Here is an 18,669-nt window from a genome sequence, read left to right as displayed (position 1 = left end):
GGCCCTGAGTTCAAGCCCCAGGACTGGCAAAAAAAAAAAAAATAGTAGTACAAAAGATGATACAAAAAAGTGTAACTGGGTATCACGAACAGGCATAGTTCAGTAGATAATTAAGGTATTCTTTTCCCAATTTGAAGGAAGATGAAAATTCTTACCAGACGGTCCTTTCAGTGCTCACTCGTAAACCCAGTCTTTCTCAGCCAGTAACCTAGAAGCCTTCCTATATAAGTATCTACCTCACTGAATTGAAATGTTAGCACTTAAGATCAGGGTAAAGGATTGTGTGACACTGCTTTCTGCTTGTTGATAGTGGGTTTGTTTTCTTTTGTAATTGATATGTTGAGAGATACTCTAGCATTGGGAAAGAAGAAAAATGAGAGAGCCAGCAACTTTAGTGTGGTGTTAGAAATTTTTTGCTTGTAAATGAAACCATGGTATGATTCTAGCAATAGAGTTGGGAATACAACTTACACTCTCAACTTTCTTCTTTCCAGATGAAGTACACAGTATTTTAAAGGTACTCTTTCTCTTTGAGTTTGACGAGCAAGGAAGGGAATTACAGACAGCATTTGAGGGTACGCTACAGTTGATGGAAAGATCACTCCCAGAAATTTGGACTCTTGCCTACCAGCAGACATCAGCAATGCCTGTAAGTTTTCTCAAAGGCAGGATATGGTGTGGGTTTTTTTTAAAAAATCATTTTCACAGGTTATTGTAGTCATGTAATTGCCAAAAGTCAAAGCAAAAACTTTCCTACTCTTAAAACATCATATGCTATAATTAAATAAGTTTGTGTTTAAACTGTAAGATTTCCTATTTGCCTTTTTAGTACAACTTCATATTTGTTAGTATACCTTGGCATGAGTAAGGTTATTATTTCTTCTTTCCAGATAAAGGAAAGCTGTCATAGGAAATGGGGAAGTCTTTGAGTATGGAAGATGGAGTGAAGGGGGAAAAGCTAGGCTCAATGTTGACTTCTCATCTCCTAGTTGGGAAGTTGTGGAGGGTACTGAAACAACTTTTGTGTCCAACCAAGGATTCTCATGTATTACTGTTTATTGTGTCTACCTCTGTTTTTTTTTTTTTCTCTCTTCCCTCAAGTCTGTTTTGGAGAATTTTGATGTGGATTCAGAAAGGCTGGTTATCATTCAGGGTTCAGTAAGGAAAATGAAAACCATACTTGATACTTTCTCACAGAGTTAAATAAGCATTAATGGACTGAAAAACTAAAAGGGAAACACAGGAGGGAGGGTTGGTGTTCCACTGAGAGTAACAGAAGGAAGCAGCTCATGGAAAAAAGGGAAGAGCTAGGAGACTGCAGTTCAGACAGAGGTCCATGTTCTTGGACCTCTGAGAAGACAAAGCTGGCAAGCTGGTCCCGATACTTCTGGGGGCACGCTGGAGTTAGTTCTGTGTGCACAGAAATAAATGAAAACTGGAATGAACAGTTGCTATTGGGTAAAGGAAAGCAAATCCCTTCTTCATTCAACCTTGTACATTCCCGTGGGCATCCTCTGTACTGGTGGAGCACAATGGGGAGCCAGCTGATGAAGAGGAGTGTTCAGGCCTCATATGCTTCCAGCCCCAAGCTGTGTATACAGGGGTGGGTGTGACGTGTAGAGATAAGACACTGTAGTCTTCTCACTGGTTAGAATCACAGTGACTTAATGAGTCCTGATTTCCTCTAGTAGAAGTGGGAATTCTTCCCCTGATATTTCACTGGAATGTTTTTCAAGTTAGACAGGAGCATATATATGGAAGTACTTTACAAATCGTAGAAGTAAAAGCAATTAAAAATTAGGACCCAGACAAATGCTTGGATTCACTATAGTAAGTATTTCCTAGAAGGAAAAATGATCATCTTCAGAGCTGTGATAATTTTAGATGAACAGTTTTGCATGTCTTTGTTCACTTCTGCTCAGATAACATTTGATTCTAAGGTGCCAGCTACATGAATCTTGCAGGGAAAATGATCAGAAATTCTTTTAGTTTTTAGTGCTGTTCCAGGGGCTTGAATGCAGAGCCTGGGCACTGTCCCTGAGATTCTTTTGCTCAAGGCTAGCATTCTACCACTTGAGCCATATTTCTACTTCTGGCTTTTTTGGCAGCTCAGGCTGGCATTGAACATTGATACTCAGATCTCAGACTTTTTAGTAGCCACCAGCCCCTGGTTCAGAAAATTGTTTCATTTTGCTTCATGATGTATGGGAATGGATGTCTTCAGGATACCATGAGTCATTGAAATGTTGTTTAGCTTATGGCATTACTCCTGAGAATATGATGCCTAGATAATGCATATAGACATGAATGAGGACAAATGAGAGGGCTGATGTCTGCCCAGAGGCTTGTAGGCATAGATTTCTGTGAGGTCTTGTGCAGAGTTTGTGTTATACTGGTAAGATGCATACCTTTGTATTTGTTTTAATAAAGAAGAAAGGCTGTTTACCACAGGTTTTGAGTGTAATAGATACTCATTATATAGTCTCTTGTATTTTCTCCTCTCCTTAGAATGTGACTTGCTTATTTGGAAAACGTAAATTATATACCATTGTAGAGTGCTGCTTTACTTTGCTCCCATCATTACCTTGTTCTAAGAGAAAGGTGACTTAAGAGATCTGAGTTGAAAGTAGAGAAGCTGACTAAGCAAGCTCACATAGGAAATGAGAATTACTATGTTGATACCATACTAATGAAATGTCAGGCTGCTTACTTCTTGTAGAAGTTTGTCCTTTTGTTTTTAAGTCATCAGAAGTGTTAAGATAATCTTCGGTGATCTGTCTATTTTCTGCTTAGGTTCTAGGTCCAAATTCTACTGCAAATAGCATCATGGCCTCTTATCAGCAGCAGAAGACTTCAGTTCCGGTTCTTGGTTAGTATTGCTTTCCTGTCAGGTAATCACAGTAATGAGGAGGACTAGCTGTAGCTGTTGAGATAAGCTGTGTAAGGACATAGTGGTTATTGACTATGATTCCTCCTCAACTTTGAGACTACATCCTTAATAGATCAATTTAAATCTCTACTAGCAGTGTCCTGGGGGGCCAAGGATCTAATAACATTATTTAGTGACATTGACATATACTTGTCATATATATTGCAATTTGAGTTTAAACTGTCTATATATGTATATACACATTTGAAAAATTCTTCTGAACCATCAATTTTTTGTTTTGTAGATACAAATTACATCTTGGGGACATTTTCATAGTTCTTCCTTAAGAACTGGACCTTTTTATTACCTGTATGAATGATAATACAATTTGAAGACAAGTCTAAAAAATGTTAATATTTTATCTTCATTTTCTGTTTAGTTATACCTCAAATACTTTGTTTGCTGGGAAGAGATGGTTCTCACTTACTTATTACTAAAAGTTGCAAGCCCATAAAGCTTTATCTTAAAAGTTGGCTAGAAAATTTTAACAGATAGATTTGGCACCTGAGTATTTGCCTTTCAAGTGGATTACTCAGATATACCAGTCTCCCTTGGTTTTAAAAAGTTGTGGTATGTTCTCAAATAATTGGCCTTCTTTTAATGCTCTTATTTTCATCTTCTTTCATGTGGCTGGCAACACTGAATTTTCATTTAAATGCTGTGCTATAGTAGCATTTAGATGACATTTAGAGTAGCCCTTGGGGATTAAAACTGTTTACCAGCATATATTGCCTTCCTTCATCTCATCTCAACTAAGCTTCTACAGCTGTACATTAACTACTAGAGTCTTAGTTTTCTTCTATTCTGGAGTCTGGCAACCTGCTTTTGATGAGCACTCAACACATACACTTATTTCTGAGATGCTAAAAATTAACTTTAGACTTGAGGCCATTTGGCAATTTTTTGTTCTGCCCTTTGCTGCTGGCCTGATAGCCTTGGGGATGGGCTCAACACAATTCTTGGATGCTCTAGTCAGCTTCTCTACATCAAAGAGCATTTCTACTTCCAACTGAGCCATAAATGCTAAGATACTGACAGCTCCTCATCTGAGTGTTAGTTATCAATGTACTATGATTGCAAGGCTGTGTAAGAAAAGGGAGGTTCTTAACAATAGTAGGCATTGATAAGCTACTCGCAGCAGTCCCACACAAGCATTGCTCAGCTGCTTGGACAGTGTCATTTGTTCTCCTACCCCAGTGTGGGGTTAGCAACTTGATGGATCATTTCTGCAATTGCTTCATAAAGTGGAGTAGATTAAGTGATATTAGAAAAGGGCTTGATGGGGCTGGGGATATAGCCTAGTGGCAAGAGTGCCTGCCTCGGATACACGAGGCCCTAGGTTCGATTCCCCAGCACCACATATACAGAAAACGGCCAGAAGCGGTGCTGTGGCTCAAGTGGCAGAGTGCTAGCCTTGAGCGGGAAGAAGCCAGGGACAGTGCTCAGGCCCTGAGTTCAAGGCCCAGGACTGGCCAAAAAAAAAAGAAAAGGGCTTGCATCATAGCTTGACTTGGATTTGTTTTCATTATTACTTTTTAAAAAATAAGTGCTTCAAATGAGAATAATTTGACTATAAAAAAGGACTGAGGTCTTTGGAAAAATTGAAGTCTTTAAAGTATTCTTGTGAAATGACTTTTTGTACCATGAAATGCAAACATGGAAATGTGAAAGCTATCACATCCTGCTGTCACAGTTTGTCAGAATTCATTCCTTCCAGAAAGCTAGTACTTGATATTTATTCTTAGTTAAGTCTCGACTTGTTTTATTTTCAAAGTAAGATAGAATCTTTATTTTTTATAACATTTCTTGAGATAGTCTCAAACTTCACTCACTGAAATTATGGACCTGGTTGACAATTTACTTGTGAATCAATAGTCAGTCATATAACTAAAAGCTCTGATGGGCTTTTGCCTTTCAGATGGGGTTGACTGGTAGTTTAATATGTTATATATAAGTATGTATAACTCCATAGCAGCAGAGTCTGAATTATAAAATATGTCAACCTACCAAAATTTCACAATCTTTAGTCATAGGATATGCGTATGTAAATTGGGAAAATCATGATTATTTTTAACATCTTTATATTGAGCATTTTCTTATATTGTTAAATATTCCTTGAAACACTTGTTAATATCTATACACTGGTATGTGTAAGTGCTCTGTTGGAACTTAATCATAAATTTGAAGAAATAGTATCATCCTTGTGTGCATTTTTCCCCACATCTGTTTCCTGTCTGTGGTTCCTAATTAGATAAGAATCTCCACAAATCTACCTGAAAGAGTACTTGAAAGTTTTAGGTTGCAGTGATAGAATAATTTTCCCCCAAAAAACCCAGCTTACCCTTTAGGGTTTTTGTTTTTGGTACTGGAGTTGGAATTCACTGCCTTGCACTTGCTAGGCAAGTACTAAGCCACCCTAAGCCACCCTTCCAGCCATTTTCTGGTTTTTTTTTAGTAGAGTAGCCTAAACCACTTTCTACATCCAAGAAAGCTGGGATGACAGGCATGTGCCCACCCTTTTATTGACTGATTTAGGATCTTGCTAACTTTCTATCCAAGTTGGCCTTGAATTGCAGTCCTTTCAAGCTTCAACTCCTAAGTAGCTAGGAAGTAGGAGTGTATTTATTTATTATCATAGGTACTTAACTCTGTCCATGAACTTTGCCTGCTGTGTTCATTCCACTTTGAGGCAAATTTTACATGTGATAAAATGCACAGGTCTTAAGCTTATAATTTAACTTGAGTAAGTTCGAGCTACAGCTGTGTAATCACCCCCTCAGATAAAGTACAGAACCTCTACTTTGAATCATTTGCCTGAAGTATAGACACTGTGTTTAGGTCAGGGCCACTAGGCTGTGTTTGTTCTGACTGGAGATTCAAGCATGGGAATAGTAACTCTGGCCATGATTTTTGTCTTTCACTTGTAAAACCTAATCACCTAGTTTAATATAGAATTACTGCCTTGGCTCCCCATACCAGAGGAGGTTTGTCTTTCACACTTTTGTTCCTTTCTTACTTTACAGATGCTGAGATCTTTATACCACCAAAGATTGACAGAAGAACTCAGTGGAAACTGAGCCTGCTAGAGTGACCAACCCCAGTTTAGAAGGCATCAACAGAGACCAGTTCCCACTCATTCCATGTCCCTCCAGCCAGCCCTTCCTGCTCCTCAAGGCACTGGGCATTGAGACCTGTGAAATACAGTAGTGTAGTGGGAAGTACAGTGGTCTGCCTTAGTATTGCTGAGGGCTGCCCTCTGCACCAGACCTCAGCAGATAGTAATGACTATCAAAACTTTTAGTAAAAGTTTCAGCCAGTATGTCATTTTTTTAAAAAAAATGCTGTTCTTATAGTTAGTGCTGTTTGAGAGCATGTTGGTCATTGTGAGATAGGTCTCATTCCCAGTTACAGATCTGATTTGTACTATAGCCTTGGACAAATCACTATGACTGGTACCTCCATTCTTGTCTGTTAATGGGGAATGGTATTTCATGGCTTCTACCTCAAAAATATGAAGATGAGTAAAGATGGTTTAGACTTTTTTGTTTGTTTGGGTTTTTTTTTTTTTTTTTGAGATTGGGTCTCACTTTGTGGGCCAGACTAGCCTTGAACTCATGATCCTCCTGCCTCTCAAGTGCAGGGATTATTAGGTATGTACCACAAGGCCCAGTGTAAAATATTTCTGAATAGTTATATGTTACCAAAAGAGAGCATTTGTATAACAAATTTGTGCTAACAACATTTAGCTAGACATAATCATTTAACTGCCTTTTTCACTTTAAAGCAGGTTAAAAAGATATTTCATGTTACTAGATCCTGTGTTCCCATTTCATTGGGTTGAGCTTCCTGTAGTTCAACTATTATTATAGAGACCATTTATTGCTAGAGATTCAGCAATGTTAGAGCTGGAACAGGTTAGAATTTCAGAGCTGGGAGAGCAGTGAGGGGTGTATGGTGTGCATGGTTGAATGCCTTGTTCTCCAAATTCTGCTTTAACCAAAATGTTTTCATCTGTGTCTAGGCCATCTAATTTACTTTTCTTTCTGGTGTTTTCTTTCTGACCTTTGTTTAATTCAGTTCCCAAAAGAATTTTGTTATTTTCCCTGGAAAAAATGAGAATGTTTTCTCCTTTTTGGCAAGTCTAGAAAAAGCTCAGTTTATTTTGACAAGAATTCTGTGGTTGATCCTTGGGTAAAGTTAAAAAATTTATCCCAGACTTTTAATACTAGAGCCTTCATTGCTATTTAAGCTGAGGAAATGCTGCTTTTGATCCTCAGAGTGTATAGTAGATACTGTAGGGTATTACTTCAAATTGTAATTTGAGAAGACTTCCCTTACTACGGTTAATTTTTTTTTTTAGGTTTTTTTTTCATATATATTTTTTATTATCAAACTGAATTACAGAGAGGTTACAGTTTCATACATTAGGCATTGGATACATTTCTTGTACTAAAAATATGGAACGCTTCACGAATTTGCATTTCATCCTTGCGCAGGGGCCATGCTAATCTTCTCTGTATTGTTCCAATTTTAGTATATGTGTTGCCGAAGCAAGAACATGCGGTTACTTTTTTAACTCTTGTTGCTGGTTGTGTTTGTTGGTTGATTGGTTTGGTTCAGAGGTACTGTGGCTTACCACTTGTCATATCCATAGCCCTTTTTTGCTTTGTTTTTCCAACAGGGTCTTGGATTTTTCCTGGGGCCAGCTTCAGAGTATGGTCTTCCTGCATATGCCTCCTTATGGCGGGGATAACCATGTGCACCACCATGCCTGGCCTACTTTTCTCCAGGCTGGTTTCAAACCACAGTCCTTCCTATGTCAGCCTCCTGAGTACCTGGAATTATAGGAGGAAGCCACTGTACCTGGCTAGCAAAATGTTAAGTATAGATTCTAGGGCTATTCACTGTGTGTAATTTGAAAATTTTCATACAACAGTAATAGAAAAAAAAAAGATGTGGTATTGTGCCTTGGAGAAGTCTACTTTTGGATTCATGCGACTACTACTCTTTGGCAAGGATAAATGAACATAATAACTTGAAAGCATTTTAGTATGTTGTAGTGTATTTTAATAGGAAAGGGACTTAGGCTGAAGGACTGGAACTAGTAAATGTGTCTTAATAATGGTGTGGATTTTTATGGAGTCTTGGTTTCCTTAAAATAGTGAGTTATAGCAACTAGAATTAATTCGTTTGCATTGTGCAGATTACTGTCAATTACTGTTTCATGGAGCAGGATTGAGTTTTGTTCACTTTGAAAAGAAGCTTACCTGATAGGAAAGGAAAAGTCTGTATAGATTCTCATTCTGTAAGGAGTTACCTCTCTAAGTACCTTGTTGGTGACTTGATGCTCTTTAGCTTCTGTTCACCAGGATGGCTTAATAAGAACTTCTATTGAGGTACAGTGACTGGGAGTTAGGAAAAGGCACAGTTAGAAGTCATGCATCTTCATTAGCAATGTCCAAGCCGTCAGAATGGCTGGTGAGGTAGGAAGTGCACCCTGTAGCTTTGTGGGTTGAACTTTCTTCCCATTGGTGTTTGTGGAAAGGAAGCGTATCCCCTGTAGCACTTAGCCTATTTTACATTTCCCTCCCAAGCTGATTTTAATAAAGCTGTTCTTAAAGGGGAACACATACAATAAAGGACAGTAATTTTAGAGGCAAATTAAGTGTTGTTCATCCTCCCCACCACCACTACTACGCTTTTGGCAAATGCATAATTTAAAAGAGTCTGCATAAGTCAGGAAATAGACACACTAAGGAGGGAACATGAGGGGTGTTTAATGCTATAGGAAAGTCTGTGTGTAGAATGGGTGCTCTCCCAGCAAAGCTGGCACACTGCTGCCACAGTGACCCTGTCTTTTCAGTTCAGAAGCACCTTCTGTAAAGGAAGAAAGGCCCGTGTTCCTCATACTCAAAGCGGTGGACCCACAGTGGTTGGAAACCCTGAAGTGAGGCCAGGATAGATCCCCCGGTCCACACTGCAGTGTCTCTCTCCGGCAACACGTTTACCTGTGGGTTGTCATTGGGACACATGCTGCTCAGCTCCTTCTGCAAACGGTTAGGGAAACCACTGAGCATAGTGCTGCCCCCACAGAGCAGGATGTTCCCCATGAGGTCTCGTTTTAGGGCGATGTCACACTTGTTCAGGCAGGACACAGTCTGGGTGTGGAGCCCCAGCTGCATAGACTTGATCAGAGATGGCTTGAAGAACATCTCTGAGCAGAGGAACCTCTCTTGGCCCAGGTGGATCTCTTTCCCATCAGGCAGAGTATACTGAATCTCATGATCAGTGGGTGGTACCTTCTTCTCTTCAATGGGGTCTAGGGCCACAAAGCAGCAATTCTTCTTAATGTCCTCCACAATGCTTATCTGGTTGTCAGTGAACTGTTTTCCTGTGTCATTCATCAGGCTCATGAGGTAGGCTGTCAGGTCATAGCCTGCGTAATCCAGCCTTCCGGTGATGCTGGGCAAAGGGTAGCCCTCATAGATGGGGACTACATAGGACACACCGTGGCCAACCTCCACCACCAGGCCTGAGGTTCTCCCATAGGAGTACATGGACAGGCGGGACTGGTAGGCAATGTGCATTGCAGGCGTGTTAAAAGTTTCAAACAGCATCTCAGCGTATTTCTCTCGGTTGGTGTGGGGACTCAAAGGAGGGTCTGAAACCAAGACTGCGTGCTCTTCTGAGGCGATCTTCATCTCTTGTTGGAAGAGATATTCCCAGATGTCCTGCACTGTATCCCAGTCCACAATGATGCCATGTCTCAGAGGGTTAACCAGCTTGAGACGAACCTCTGGATTGAGGAGCTCCTGCCCCACAAACGTCTCCTTGCGATTATCCCCAGTCTTGGCAGTCTCCATGTAGGGCTTGCCCACCATTGTTGAGATCTTGTGAGTGGGCTTGGGCAGGCCAGCAAAGCCGCATTTACAATAGCCAGTGCCGAGGTCCACTACCACCGCTTTGGTCACCTCTACCTTGGCCTTGTCCTTGGACGTAGATTGCATAGCTTCTTGTGACTCAGAGCTGCCTCGGCGAACCCACACTGCCCGCTTGGCAGGGCCGTCTTTCACAGATGCAGTCTGGAGGAGCTGTGTCTGCAAGGAGGCCTGATCACCCACTTTCTTGGCAGGTCCATCCCCTATGCTTACTGTCTGTGGAGCCCATATACTTTCAAGAGCCATACTGCTCCCAGAAAGTTCCTCAGTCCCGCTGGCTTCAAGGCCTGAAAGGCCTATATCAGAAGTGAGCAGGGGAATTTTTCCAATAATGACATCACTGATTGTGACAGCATCCGGTAACCGAGGCCTTTCGAGGTACTGAAAACCTTTGGTACATTTTGTAGTGGGTGCCTTTTTTTCCCCCCTAAATGTAATAAAAGGGACTTGCTCATTCAATTAATATTTATTGAATGTCATGATGTGCAAGGTAACTTAGACTATAGCAATGAGAAAGAAACTGCCAAAATCTGCCTTGGCCGGCTAGGTAGGTGACTAAAGCTTGTAATCCTAGCTACTTGGGAGGCAGAGATAGGAGATTTGTTCATGGCCCTCCTTAAGAAAAAGCTTCCTGGGATGCCACATGAGCCACAGAAGATAAATTATTTTGGGATTTACATTTGTACTTTTCATCAGAGTTATGAGGTAGGCTAAGTTATAGCCTAGGGTCTTCTAAGGAGAATGTTGGCTCCACCATGAATATTCAGCCAGAGTAGACACCCCTCCTATCTCCATGGCTTCCTCTGGTGTACTGTGGACTCACCTTGGTGAGACCTAATAGGCATCTGTCAGGCTGCTCCACCACCCTGGGTTGTCTTTGAAGCCAGACATGTTAAGTGCCAGTCCTGCCTCCAGAATGCTCCCTTCAGTCATGCCAGGACCTTACACTTCACCCTAGCCCCATTCTCTTCATAGAGGCTTTTGGTACATTGACCACTTCCTCCTTTTAAGAAGGGCAATGGTCCCTGGTCCCTGGCCATGTGGAATATGAAGAAGAAAAAGGCCATACAACAGGTTCATGAGTTTTGTTGCTGTAGCGGGACATAGTCAAAGTGGGAGGAAAATACTCTTAGGGCCCACAACCTTTAAAGAGGCCTGCTGTGTGTGGAGTTGGATGAGCAATCACTGTTAAGTAAGAGCTGTTCACTCTTGGGCAAGTCATTTCGATTCGCACCCTTAGCTCTGCCTGCTTCCCAGGCTTCTGCAAAATAGCGTCGGTAGCTGGCACAGTGCCTGGTTTGCCGTAGGATCTCCAACATGAGAAGCAAGGCAGGGTGGTGGGGGGGAGTGCAGAGTCAGTGAATAAGGCAGTGGGGTTGGAGACAACCTCTAAGACCCCCTCGGATGCTTGGATTTCGGAACCAGCTGGCAGTCTTAGAACACACCAATGGGCGGTGGGGGGGGGGGGTGGGGACACTGTGGGGGGAGGGCGAGGAATCAGATCAAGACCACCCCTCTCCGAGTGGACCAGCTCTCCCCCGCCCCCTCACCCCCCCCCCCCCCGTAACGTCAGCGTCACAATTCCAAGTGGTTGCCACCGCACCAGTGGCTGCGGCGGCGGCCTCGCTTCTCCCCCACGGAAGCTTCCGGGGAGGGAGAAGGCAGACTTGAGAAAGGTGAGAAAGGAAGAGGCAGAATGGCGATGAGAAAAAGCACCAGCCCCATTCCCCTGGGCGCCGCACAGGGCGACCCCGGCGGCGAGGCGGGCACAGGGCCGGGCCCCGACGCGGGCGCCCGGGATACCACGGGTTCCACCACCCAGCTGAAGGCCAAGCCCAAGAAAGTGCGGAAGATCAAGGCGCTCATCATCGACCTGGGCTCGCAGTACTGCAAGTGCGGCTACGCGGGCGAGCCGAGGCCCACCTACTTCATCTCCTCCACGGTGGGCAAGCGCAGCCCGGAGCTGGCGGCCGACGCGGGCGACACCCGCAAGGAGACCTACGTGGGCCACGAGCTGCTCAACATGGAGGCGTCGCTGAAGCTGGTGAACCCGCTGAAGCACGGCGTGGTGGTGGACTGGGACTGCGTGCAGAACATCTGGGAGTACATCTTCCACACGGCCATGAAGATCCTCCCCGAGGAGCACGCCGTGCTGGTGTCGGACCCGCCGCTCAGCCCCGTGGGCAACCGCGAGAAGTACGCCGAGCTCATGTTCGAGACCTTCGGCGTGCCCGCCATGCACGTGACCTCGCAGGCGCTGCTGTCCATCTACTCGTACGGCAAGACCTCGGGGCTGGTGGTGGAGAGCGGCCACGGCGTCTCGCACGTGGTGCCCATCTCCGAGGGCGACGTGCTGCCGGGCCTGGCGAGCCGCGCCACCTACGCGGGCGGCGACCTCACCCACTACCTGATGCAGCTGCTCAACGAGGCCGGCCAGAAGTTCACCGACGACCACCTGCACATCATCGAGCACATCAAGAAGAAGTGCTGCTACGCCGCCCTCCTGCCCGACGAGGAGCTGCGCCTCGGCCTGGAGGAGCTGCGCGTCGACTACGAGCTCCCCGACGGCAAGGTCATCACCATCGGCCAGGAGCGCTTCCGCTGCTCCGAGATGCTCTTCAAGCCCTCGCTGCTGGGCTGCAGCCAGCCGGGCCTCCCCGAGCTCACGGCCGCCTGCCTGGCCCGCTGTCAGGACACGGGCTTCAAGGAGGAGATGGCCGCCAGCGTGCTGCTGTGCGGCGGCTGCACCATGCTGGACGGCTTCCCCGAGCGCTTCCAGAGGGAGCTGAGCCTCCTCTGCCCCGAGGACAGCCCCACCGTGGCCGCCGCGCCCGAGAGGAAGACCTCCGTGTGGACCGGCGGCTCCATCCTGGCCTCGCTGCAGGCCTTCCAGCAGCTCTGGGTCAGCAAGGAAGAGTTCGAGGAGCGGGGCAGCGCGGCCATCTACAGCAAGTGCTGAGGGGGGCGGGCCCCACTGGCAAGGCCACTCTATACGTTTAACAGAATTTCACATTAAAGTTTAATATGCGGCAGCTCTTGTCGGGCCTGGATTTCCTGATTGCCGAAAAGGGGCGGGGTGGGGTGGGGGTGGGCTTAGAAGTATCAGCACCTGTGGATCTCTGACAGGAGGAGGGGAAGATGGGGACCAGGGGAGGGCCTCTCCCCCCACCCCCTCCCAGGGCACTGAGCCATCCCCCTGCCCACCTCATGAGAGTGATGACATCCCGGAGTTTATAGAGTATGGCTCCATTATCCTCCTCCCTTTGCCCCTCCAGGGTCTGTGTTGCACATTAACCCTCAGCCAAGGGGGGATTGCTCCAATTAAGCAATCACCCTGCCTGGTTCTTTGGCGGACTGGAGGAAACTCCAATGTCTCACTTTGGTCTTCAGTTTGAGTAGGATACATGGGGGGCAGGGTGTGGGTGTGGGTGTGGGTGTGGGTGTGAATGGGACTGGGGTTATTTTGGACTTGGGAAAGAATCAAAACAAGTCACCTCTTAAAGCCTCGCTCACTAAGTCCTTATTCCCCAGAACCAGGCTTCCTGCATGGAGTTCAAAGGCCCGAGGCTGACCAAGCCTTGGTACCAGGCTCACATTTCTGGCCCTTTCCTGTAGATGAAGGTTGCAGGAATTCTTTGATGAGGTCTATATTCTCCAAGTTGTCAAACTCTCTGCCACATAATTTTTGCTTAATTAGCATTAGTTTCAGTTACTTGCAACCCACAAACCAATACTAATCATAAAACCTCTTTTCTCTACAGAGAAAGAAACAAGTTTATGGAGGGGAAAGTGATTTAAGCAAGTATTGTGAGTGCGCGGGACTTGGAGATGTCCTGAAACTGTGTGTGTATCTAAGTCCATCCTTCCCTATTTTCTCCTCCCTCCCTGGAAATTTCTTCTGGGTCTACTCACAGACACTGTCCCCTCACCAGCCTCTTGGTCATCTCTGAAACCATACCTTGTGTAGCAGGAGCTGTTAAAGCACTACATGAACCTCAGCATGAATTTATTTAAGCCAATCACAAGAGACAACTTTGGTGAAACTTGAGGGTTAGTGACTGGCAGCTTAGGATGACTGTGTGGTTATTGCTAATGAGATTCCATTAAAATAAGGGTAAATAGAAATGTGTAATCCCACTGTAAATGAAGAAGATAGCAGGGATGTCACAGGAAGCTAGATTTACCACCAGATTCTGAAGAAGGAGTAACTCCAGGAAAGGAGCAAGGCAAGAAGGCTGCAACCTAGACTGCAGAGTGCTTCCTATGGAGAAAGTGATTTCCTGTTTGACAGAGTGAGCAGGAGTTTGAGGTAGGTACCAAGTAAAAAAAAGGTAATGGAAGTGAAATGTCTGGGTGGAAAGCAGGCTGGGGAAGAGGTGGAAGCAAGCCTCTCCCATACTTCCCGGGGCACCAGTGTTTCTCAAAGATGTTTCTCAAGGGAAACGTTGAATTCTGTCCCTAAAGGTGGTGCTACTGCAAGGAAGTGGAAGAGGGCAGCGTATGAATCCCGTCTGCACCCCGTGTCCCTCTTCCAATCTATAAGTCACACTCAAATCTAGCTAATGTTCCTAGTGTAGAATAGTGATGCCTTCATTTCCCTCTTGTTTCCTTCTAAAAACTCTCAGTTGTCTGGGAATATGGCCTAGTGGCAAGAGTGCTTGCATGTATACATGAAGCCCTGGGTTTGATTCCCCAGCACCACATATATAGAAAACGGCCAGAAGTGGCGCTGTGGCAGAGTGCTAGCCTTGAGCAAAATGAAGCCAGAGACAGTGCTCAGAATCTGAGTCCAAGGCCCAGCACTGGCCAAAATAAATAAAATAAAATAAAATAAAAACTCTGAGTTTCCACATAAGCAGCAGATGTGGCCCAGAGCCTATTTTCCAACGCTAGGGGCAGGGCGCAAGATTCACACAAAACCAACCAGCCAGCTATCTCCCTGTCCATAATGTCTGGCTCCAGCGTGAACATGTGACTCAGTCCAGCTGTGTGGGCTTTTGCTTGGGAGGCTGGTTGTGAGATAGGGCTGTGTTGGGGATTCAGCTTTGGCCTTGAGTGGGGAAGGGCAAGGAGAGCTATCCCTAGACGCTGCCCTTTCCCCAGCCCTGGGGCAGTGTGGAAGCAAGCCACACCACTCTGGGTCCGGAACCAGAGGGGGTTGCTTTGTGACCAGCCCCCAACTTCTCACAAGCTAGCACGTGTGCTCCCCTTTTTGCGGGCTTTGCCCAGGGGGTAGTACTACGGGAGTGACGTTAGCCCATGAAGGGGTCCTAGGACAAGCTCGCCAGCCTATCGCCAGCTCCTGGTTTATCACCCCTTTTCTCGTCATCTCTCCTGGTATAAGTTGTTAGCCCCTCCCTTTATTAAACCAGATTGCTCTTGAAGCTTTCTCTGAGACTCCGCATGCACCTGGCTTCCTTCGTGGGTAAGGAGGGAGGAAAGGGGATCTCTGGCTACGTGCACCTGAGGCCTACCCTAACTCCCCCACTCCACCCTGGCCTGCCTGCAGGTAGGGCAGCCAGGGGAGAGGGTGAGAAAGGGAGCACAGATAAGAGAGTAAGCTTAGCATCCCCGTGCCAGGGGAGATAAATCTAGCCCGGCAGGGCTGGGTTCTCAAACTTCTGGGCCAATGTTTGTTGCTGGGAAGGAAGCCAGCTTGAAGCTAACCCCTTTCATGTCAGCCAGAATTGCATTTGTCTGTCTCTTGCAACAAAAGCATTCTAGCTGCTTCAGTTTTCTTTAGTAACAAGAACATTCCTCTAGAACACCTTGTATAGAGGAGTGGTTAGAGTAGAAGCAGTCTCCTATAGTTAAAATATTAAGACCAACATTTCATGTTTCCTAACAAAAAAGCTATGACATCTAATTTTTATCAAGGTATTAGAGAATCTCACAGAACACAGTAACACATTCAGGGACTAAGTTTGCCTGATCATTACCATGTACCTTAGGGTCTCTTAGTTATTTGTGCTTGAGGCTAAACTCAATAGAGTATCTTAATGATAAGAACTGTGTTCCCTCCTACCTCATTTTGGTCTTCTCAGAGCCTCTGCAGAACATGGTACAGAATGAGTGCTTAGTTCCTGCCAAATGGATTCGCTTATTCTCACTCTGAATAAGAAGCACAAGAACTTCCCCTCATTTTACACATGTCATTGCGGTCTGACAATTTATAAGATTTGTCCAAGTTTGTAAATTTTGTGCTATTAGTTCAGTGATGATTCAAAACTGCCCCATTTCCTACCATTTTGCAAACTGCCCATCTCTCTTTTCCAAGAAAAAAAATACATTAAAATTACTTTTGAAACCAGGTGCTGCGGCTCAAAGGTGGTAAGAATGCCAGCTTTGAGTAAAAGCTCAGAGACAGTGTCCAGGCTCTGAGTTCAAGCCCCATGACCAATAGCAGCAACCACAAAAAATTACTTTTGAGTAGTGGACAAGAAATGTCATGTAATATCATAGTTATCCTGAGATTCCAAAGGTAACAATGCCAGTGTTTAGCAAAGGAATGCCATGAACAACTTTGACCTAAATTGCTAATCTTACACAAACTTAAATTCAATCTTGGCTGCAAATATAAAGCTATAATTTTTTAGGAAAATAAAGTAAAACAAATCCCACAAAACAAGCAGCTAGAAGAGAAAAAAAAGAAACTTCAGGATTGAGGACTAGGCAAAGAGTTTTTAGGCCTGATACTAAAGCACTATCGCAAAAAGGAAAAAAAGTGTATTAGAGTTTATCAAAATTAAAAACTTTTTTCCTGTGGAAAATTTTAGATGAAAAGGCAAGCTGCATTTTACATCAAAATACAAATTGTATTTGCTCATATGAACAAAGAAATAGGCATTCATGTTAGCAAATGTACAGAATTTCTATGCAGAAGGTTTCATGCTCTGATAAAAGAAATGAGATTGAAATAAATTCCATATACATGGATAAGAAAACTTGGTATTATTGACGTGTTCATCCTTCCCCTCTGAGTCATGAGATTCAACATAATCTCCATAAAAATCCCAAGAAATTGTGATAAAATGATCCTAAAGTTCACACAGAAGAACAAAGGCCTCAGAATAGCCATCACAATACTAAAGAAAAACACCTAGACGACTAACATTATCTAACTTCAAGATTTCCTATATAACTACAGAAATGAAAATATTGTAGTATTGGCTAGAATACATAAATACATCAGTAGATTAGATCAGTAGATTAGTATAGAGAGCCAGAAATAGGTGTATGTAAATGCAAAGATCTAATCTCTCAAAATAAATAAAAGCATCTTAATGGAAAAAAAGATAGGCTTTTCAACAATTGGAAACCATAGGAAATTCTTTAAGCGTAAATATAGATGTTACACTATTCACAAAAATTAACAAAGTGAATCATAGATCTAAATGTAAGTTGCAAAACCAGTGTCTAGAAGGTAATAGAAAAGAAAACATAATCTTTGTTTTCTGAGTTTCAAGTTATAAAGCTAAAAGTAAGGTTTTGGGTTTTTTTTTTTTTTTTTTTTTTTTTGCAGTTCTAGTGAACTTAGGACCTTGTGCTTGCAAGACAGGTGTTCTACTACTTGAACCCTGCCACTAGCCCCTTTTTTCATAATACATTCATTCTTTTTGCTCCAGGAGAGGTGGAGAGGTGAATATATGGAGTGAAAAGATATCATATTACCTATCATAGTGGATATGTGCTATTATGCATTTGTCACACCAGAAATGAATCTAAATGTGAACTATCATCTTTAGTAATATGTAATATTACTAAATAATGATAGTGATATGTAATATATGTAATATGTCAGTACCAATTCACTGATTATGAAAAAGGTACCACATTAATGCAAGGGTTGGGTGAAACAGATATATGTGTGGCGGGGTGAGGGGGTGGGTGGTATATGGCAACTCTGTATGGTCTGCCCAGTTTTTCTATTAATCTAACACCATTCTAATCTAAAACTAATCATAAAACCCTTTGTAGCCTGAAGCTGTCTTTGCTTACTTGTCCTGTCCTCTCTTGCCACCTATATTTTGAAGATTAAGGAGTGTTTCATAAAAAAATAAAGTATAATACAAATGCTCTGACCAAGATGCTATGTATATTCTCTGTAGGTTCAAATATTTGTGCTTTCAAGTATGTATGGAATTACCTATTAGCTGCAGAAATGTTCATGCTTATTATCTCATTGATTCCATCATCAACCCAGCAGTACAGAGTTGTGAATGTTATGAAGAAACCTGAAGAATGCAGGAAGAAAATAATGTCACACCTGACCTTAGCAGTACACATAGATTCTGTTCTAGTCAAACACCACCAGCCATAACTTTGTTCAACAGAGGTGTCTGACAGGAACATTCAAATTTAAAAGGAAGCCCCTACTTTTACTTTCTCTTCTAAGATATAAGCAAACATATTAAATTCTTGCAAGGGAAATTTTCATTAAATGATATGGGTAATAGTATGAAATTTTCACCTCACTTTGCCAATAAAGGTGAAGCTAAATGTAAGAGAGAAAAATGGCTATGGAAAATGAGAAGGCATCATGTTCCCCAATGATTGCTGCTAGCAAGAAACCAGAAAGGAAAGGCTATGTAAGGTAGGAGCATGCTAAAGCTTGCATCACCCCCATTAGCAAATATTTAATCCTTACTAATGCCTCTGTTTCATTACAAAGGTAGTCAAAAACATATTAAGTATGGAAAAAGCTGACTCTGGCATCAGCCCTTCTCAAAATGGAAAGTCAATGTGAAAGAGAAGGAGCTAATACCTTTTTTATGTGTTTCTGTTAAAATTAAATTGCCACGT

The 18,669-nt window shown here is 43.5% G+C and overlaps 3 protein-coding genes and 1 non-coding gene across 6 annotated transcripts in view; 2 read left to right on the top strand and 2 right to left on the bottom strand.

Moving 5' to 3' along the window:
• Elp1 (elongator acetyltransferase complex subunit 1) overlaps positions 1-6,471 on the top strand; it is a 47,606-nt gene extending 41,135 nt beyond the window's left edge. For both annotated transcript variants that reach the window (XM_048338621.1, XM_048338631.1), the window contains 3 exons: positions 495-649; positions 2,794-2,869; positions 5,953-6,471. In XM_048338621.1, the coding sequence (XP_048194578.1) occupies positions 495-649; positions 2,794-2,869; positions 5,953-6,020 (299 nt within the window). In that variant the 3' untranslated portion in view covers positions 6,021-6,471. The remainder of the gene's footprint in view (positions 1-494; positions 650-2,793; positions 2,870-5,952) is intronic.
• Actl7a (actin like 7A) lies at positions 6,032-11,123 on the bottom strand. Of its 2 annotated transcripts, XM_048338687.1 has the most exons (2): positions 9,169-11,123; positions 6,032-6,208 (listed from the first exon to the last, which is right to left on the bottom strand). In XM_048338687.1, the coding sequence occupies exons 1-2, from the start codon at positions 10,111-10,113 to the stop codon at positions 6,032-6,034; spliced, it is 1,122 nt and encodes a 373-aa protein (XP_048194644.1). In that variant the 5' UTR covers positions 10,114-11,123. The 2 variants fall into 2 exon arrangements, with proteins under 2 accessions (XP_048194644.1, XP_048194634.1); XM_048338677.1 differs by lacking the exon at positions 6,032-6,208 and having other exon boundaries at positions 8,653-11,123.
• LOC125342007 lies at positions 7,381-7,489 on the bottom strand. The gene has a single exon (XR_007209128.1). It is a non-coding gene; the product is annotated as a U6 spliceosomal RNA (small nuclear RNA).
• A 319-nt stretch (positions 11,124-11,442) lies between the features above and the next one.
• Actl7b (actin like 7B) lies at positions 11,443-12,890 on the top strand. The gene has a single exon (XM_048352519.1). It carries the CDS (start codon positions 11,564-11,566, stop codon positions 12,824-12,826), a length of 1,263 nt encoding a protein of 420 aa, XP_048208476.1. The 5' UTR covers positions 11,443-11,563; the 3' UTR covers positions 12,827-12,890.
• The last annotated feature ends 5,779 nt before the right edge of the window (positions 12,891-18,669 follow it).

This window comes from Perognathus longimembris, chromosome 1 (assembly GCF_023159225.1).
Source record: "Perognathus longimembris pacificus isolate PPM17 chromosome 1, ASM2315922v1, whole genome shotgun sequence".
Taxonomy (NCBI): Eukaryota; Metazoa; Chordata; class Mammalia; order Rodentia; family Heteromyidae; genus Perognathus; species Perognathus longimembris.
This window is presented reverse-complemented; position numbering and strand designations above follow the sequence as displayed.

Excerpts from the sequence above, each read along its gene's own strand:
- Actl7a (XM_048338677.1), bottom strand. The coding sequence starts at position 10,113 with ATGGCTCTTGAAAGTATATGGGCTCCACAGACAGTAAGCATAGGGGAT.
- Actl7b (XM_048352519.1), top strand. The coding sequence starts at position 11,564 with ATGGCGATGAGAAAAAGCACCAGCCCCATTCCCCTGGGCGCCGCACAG.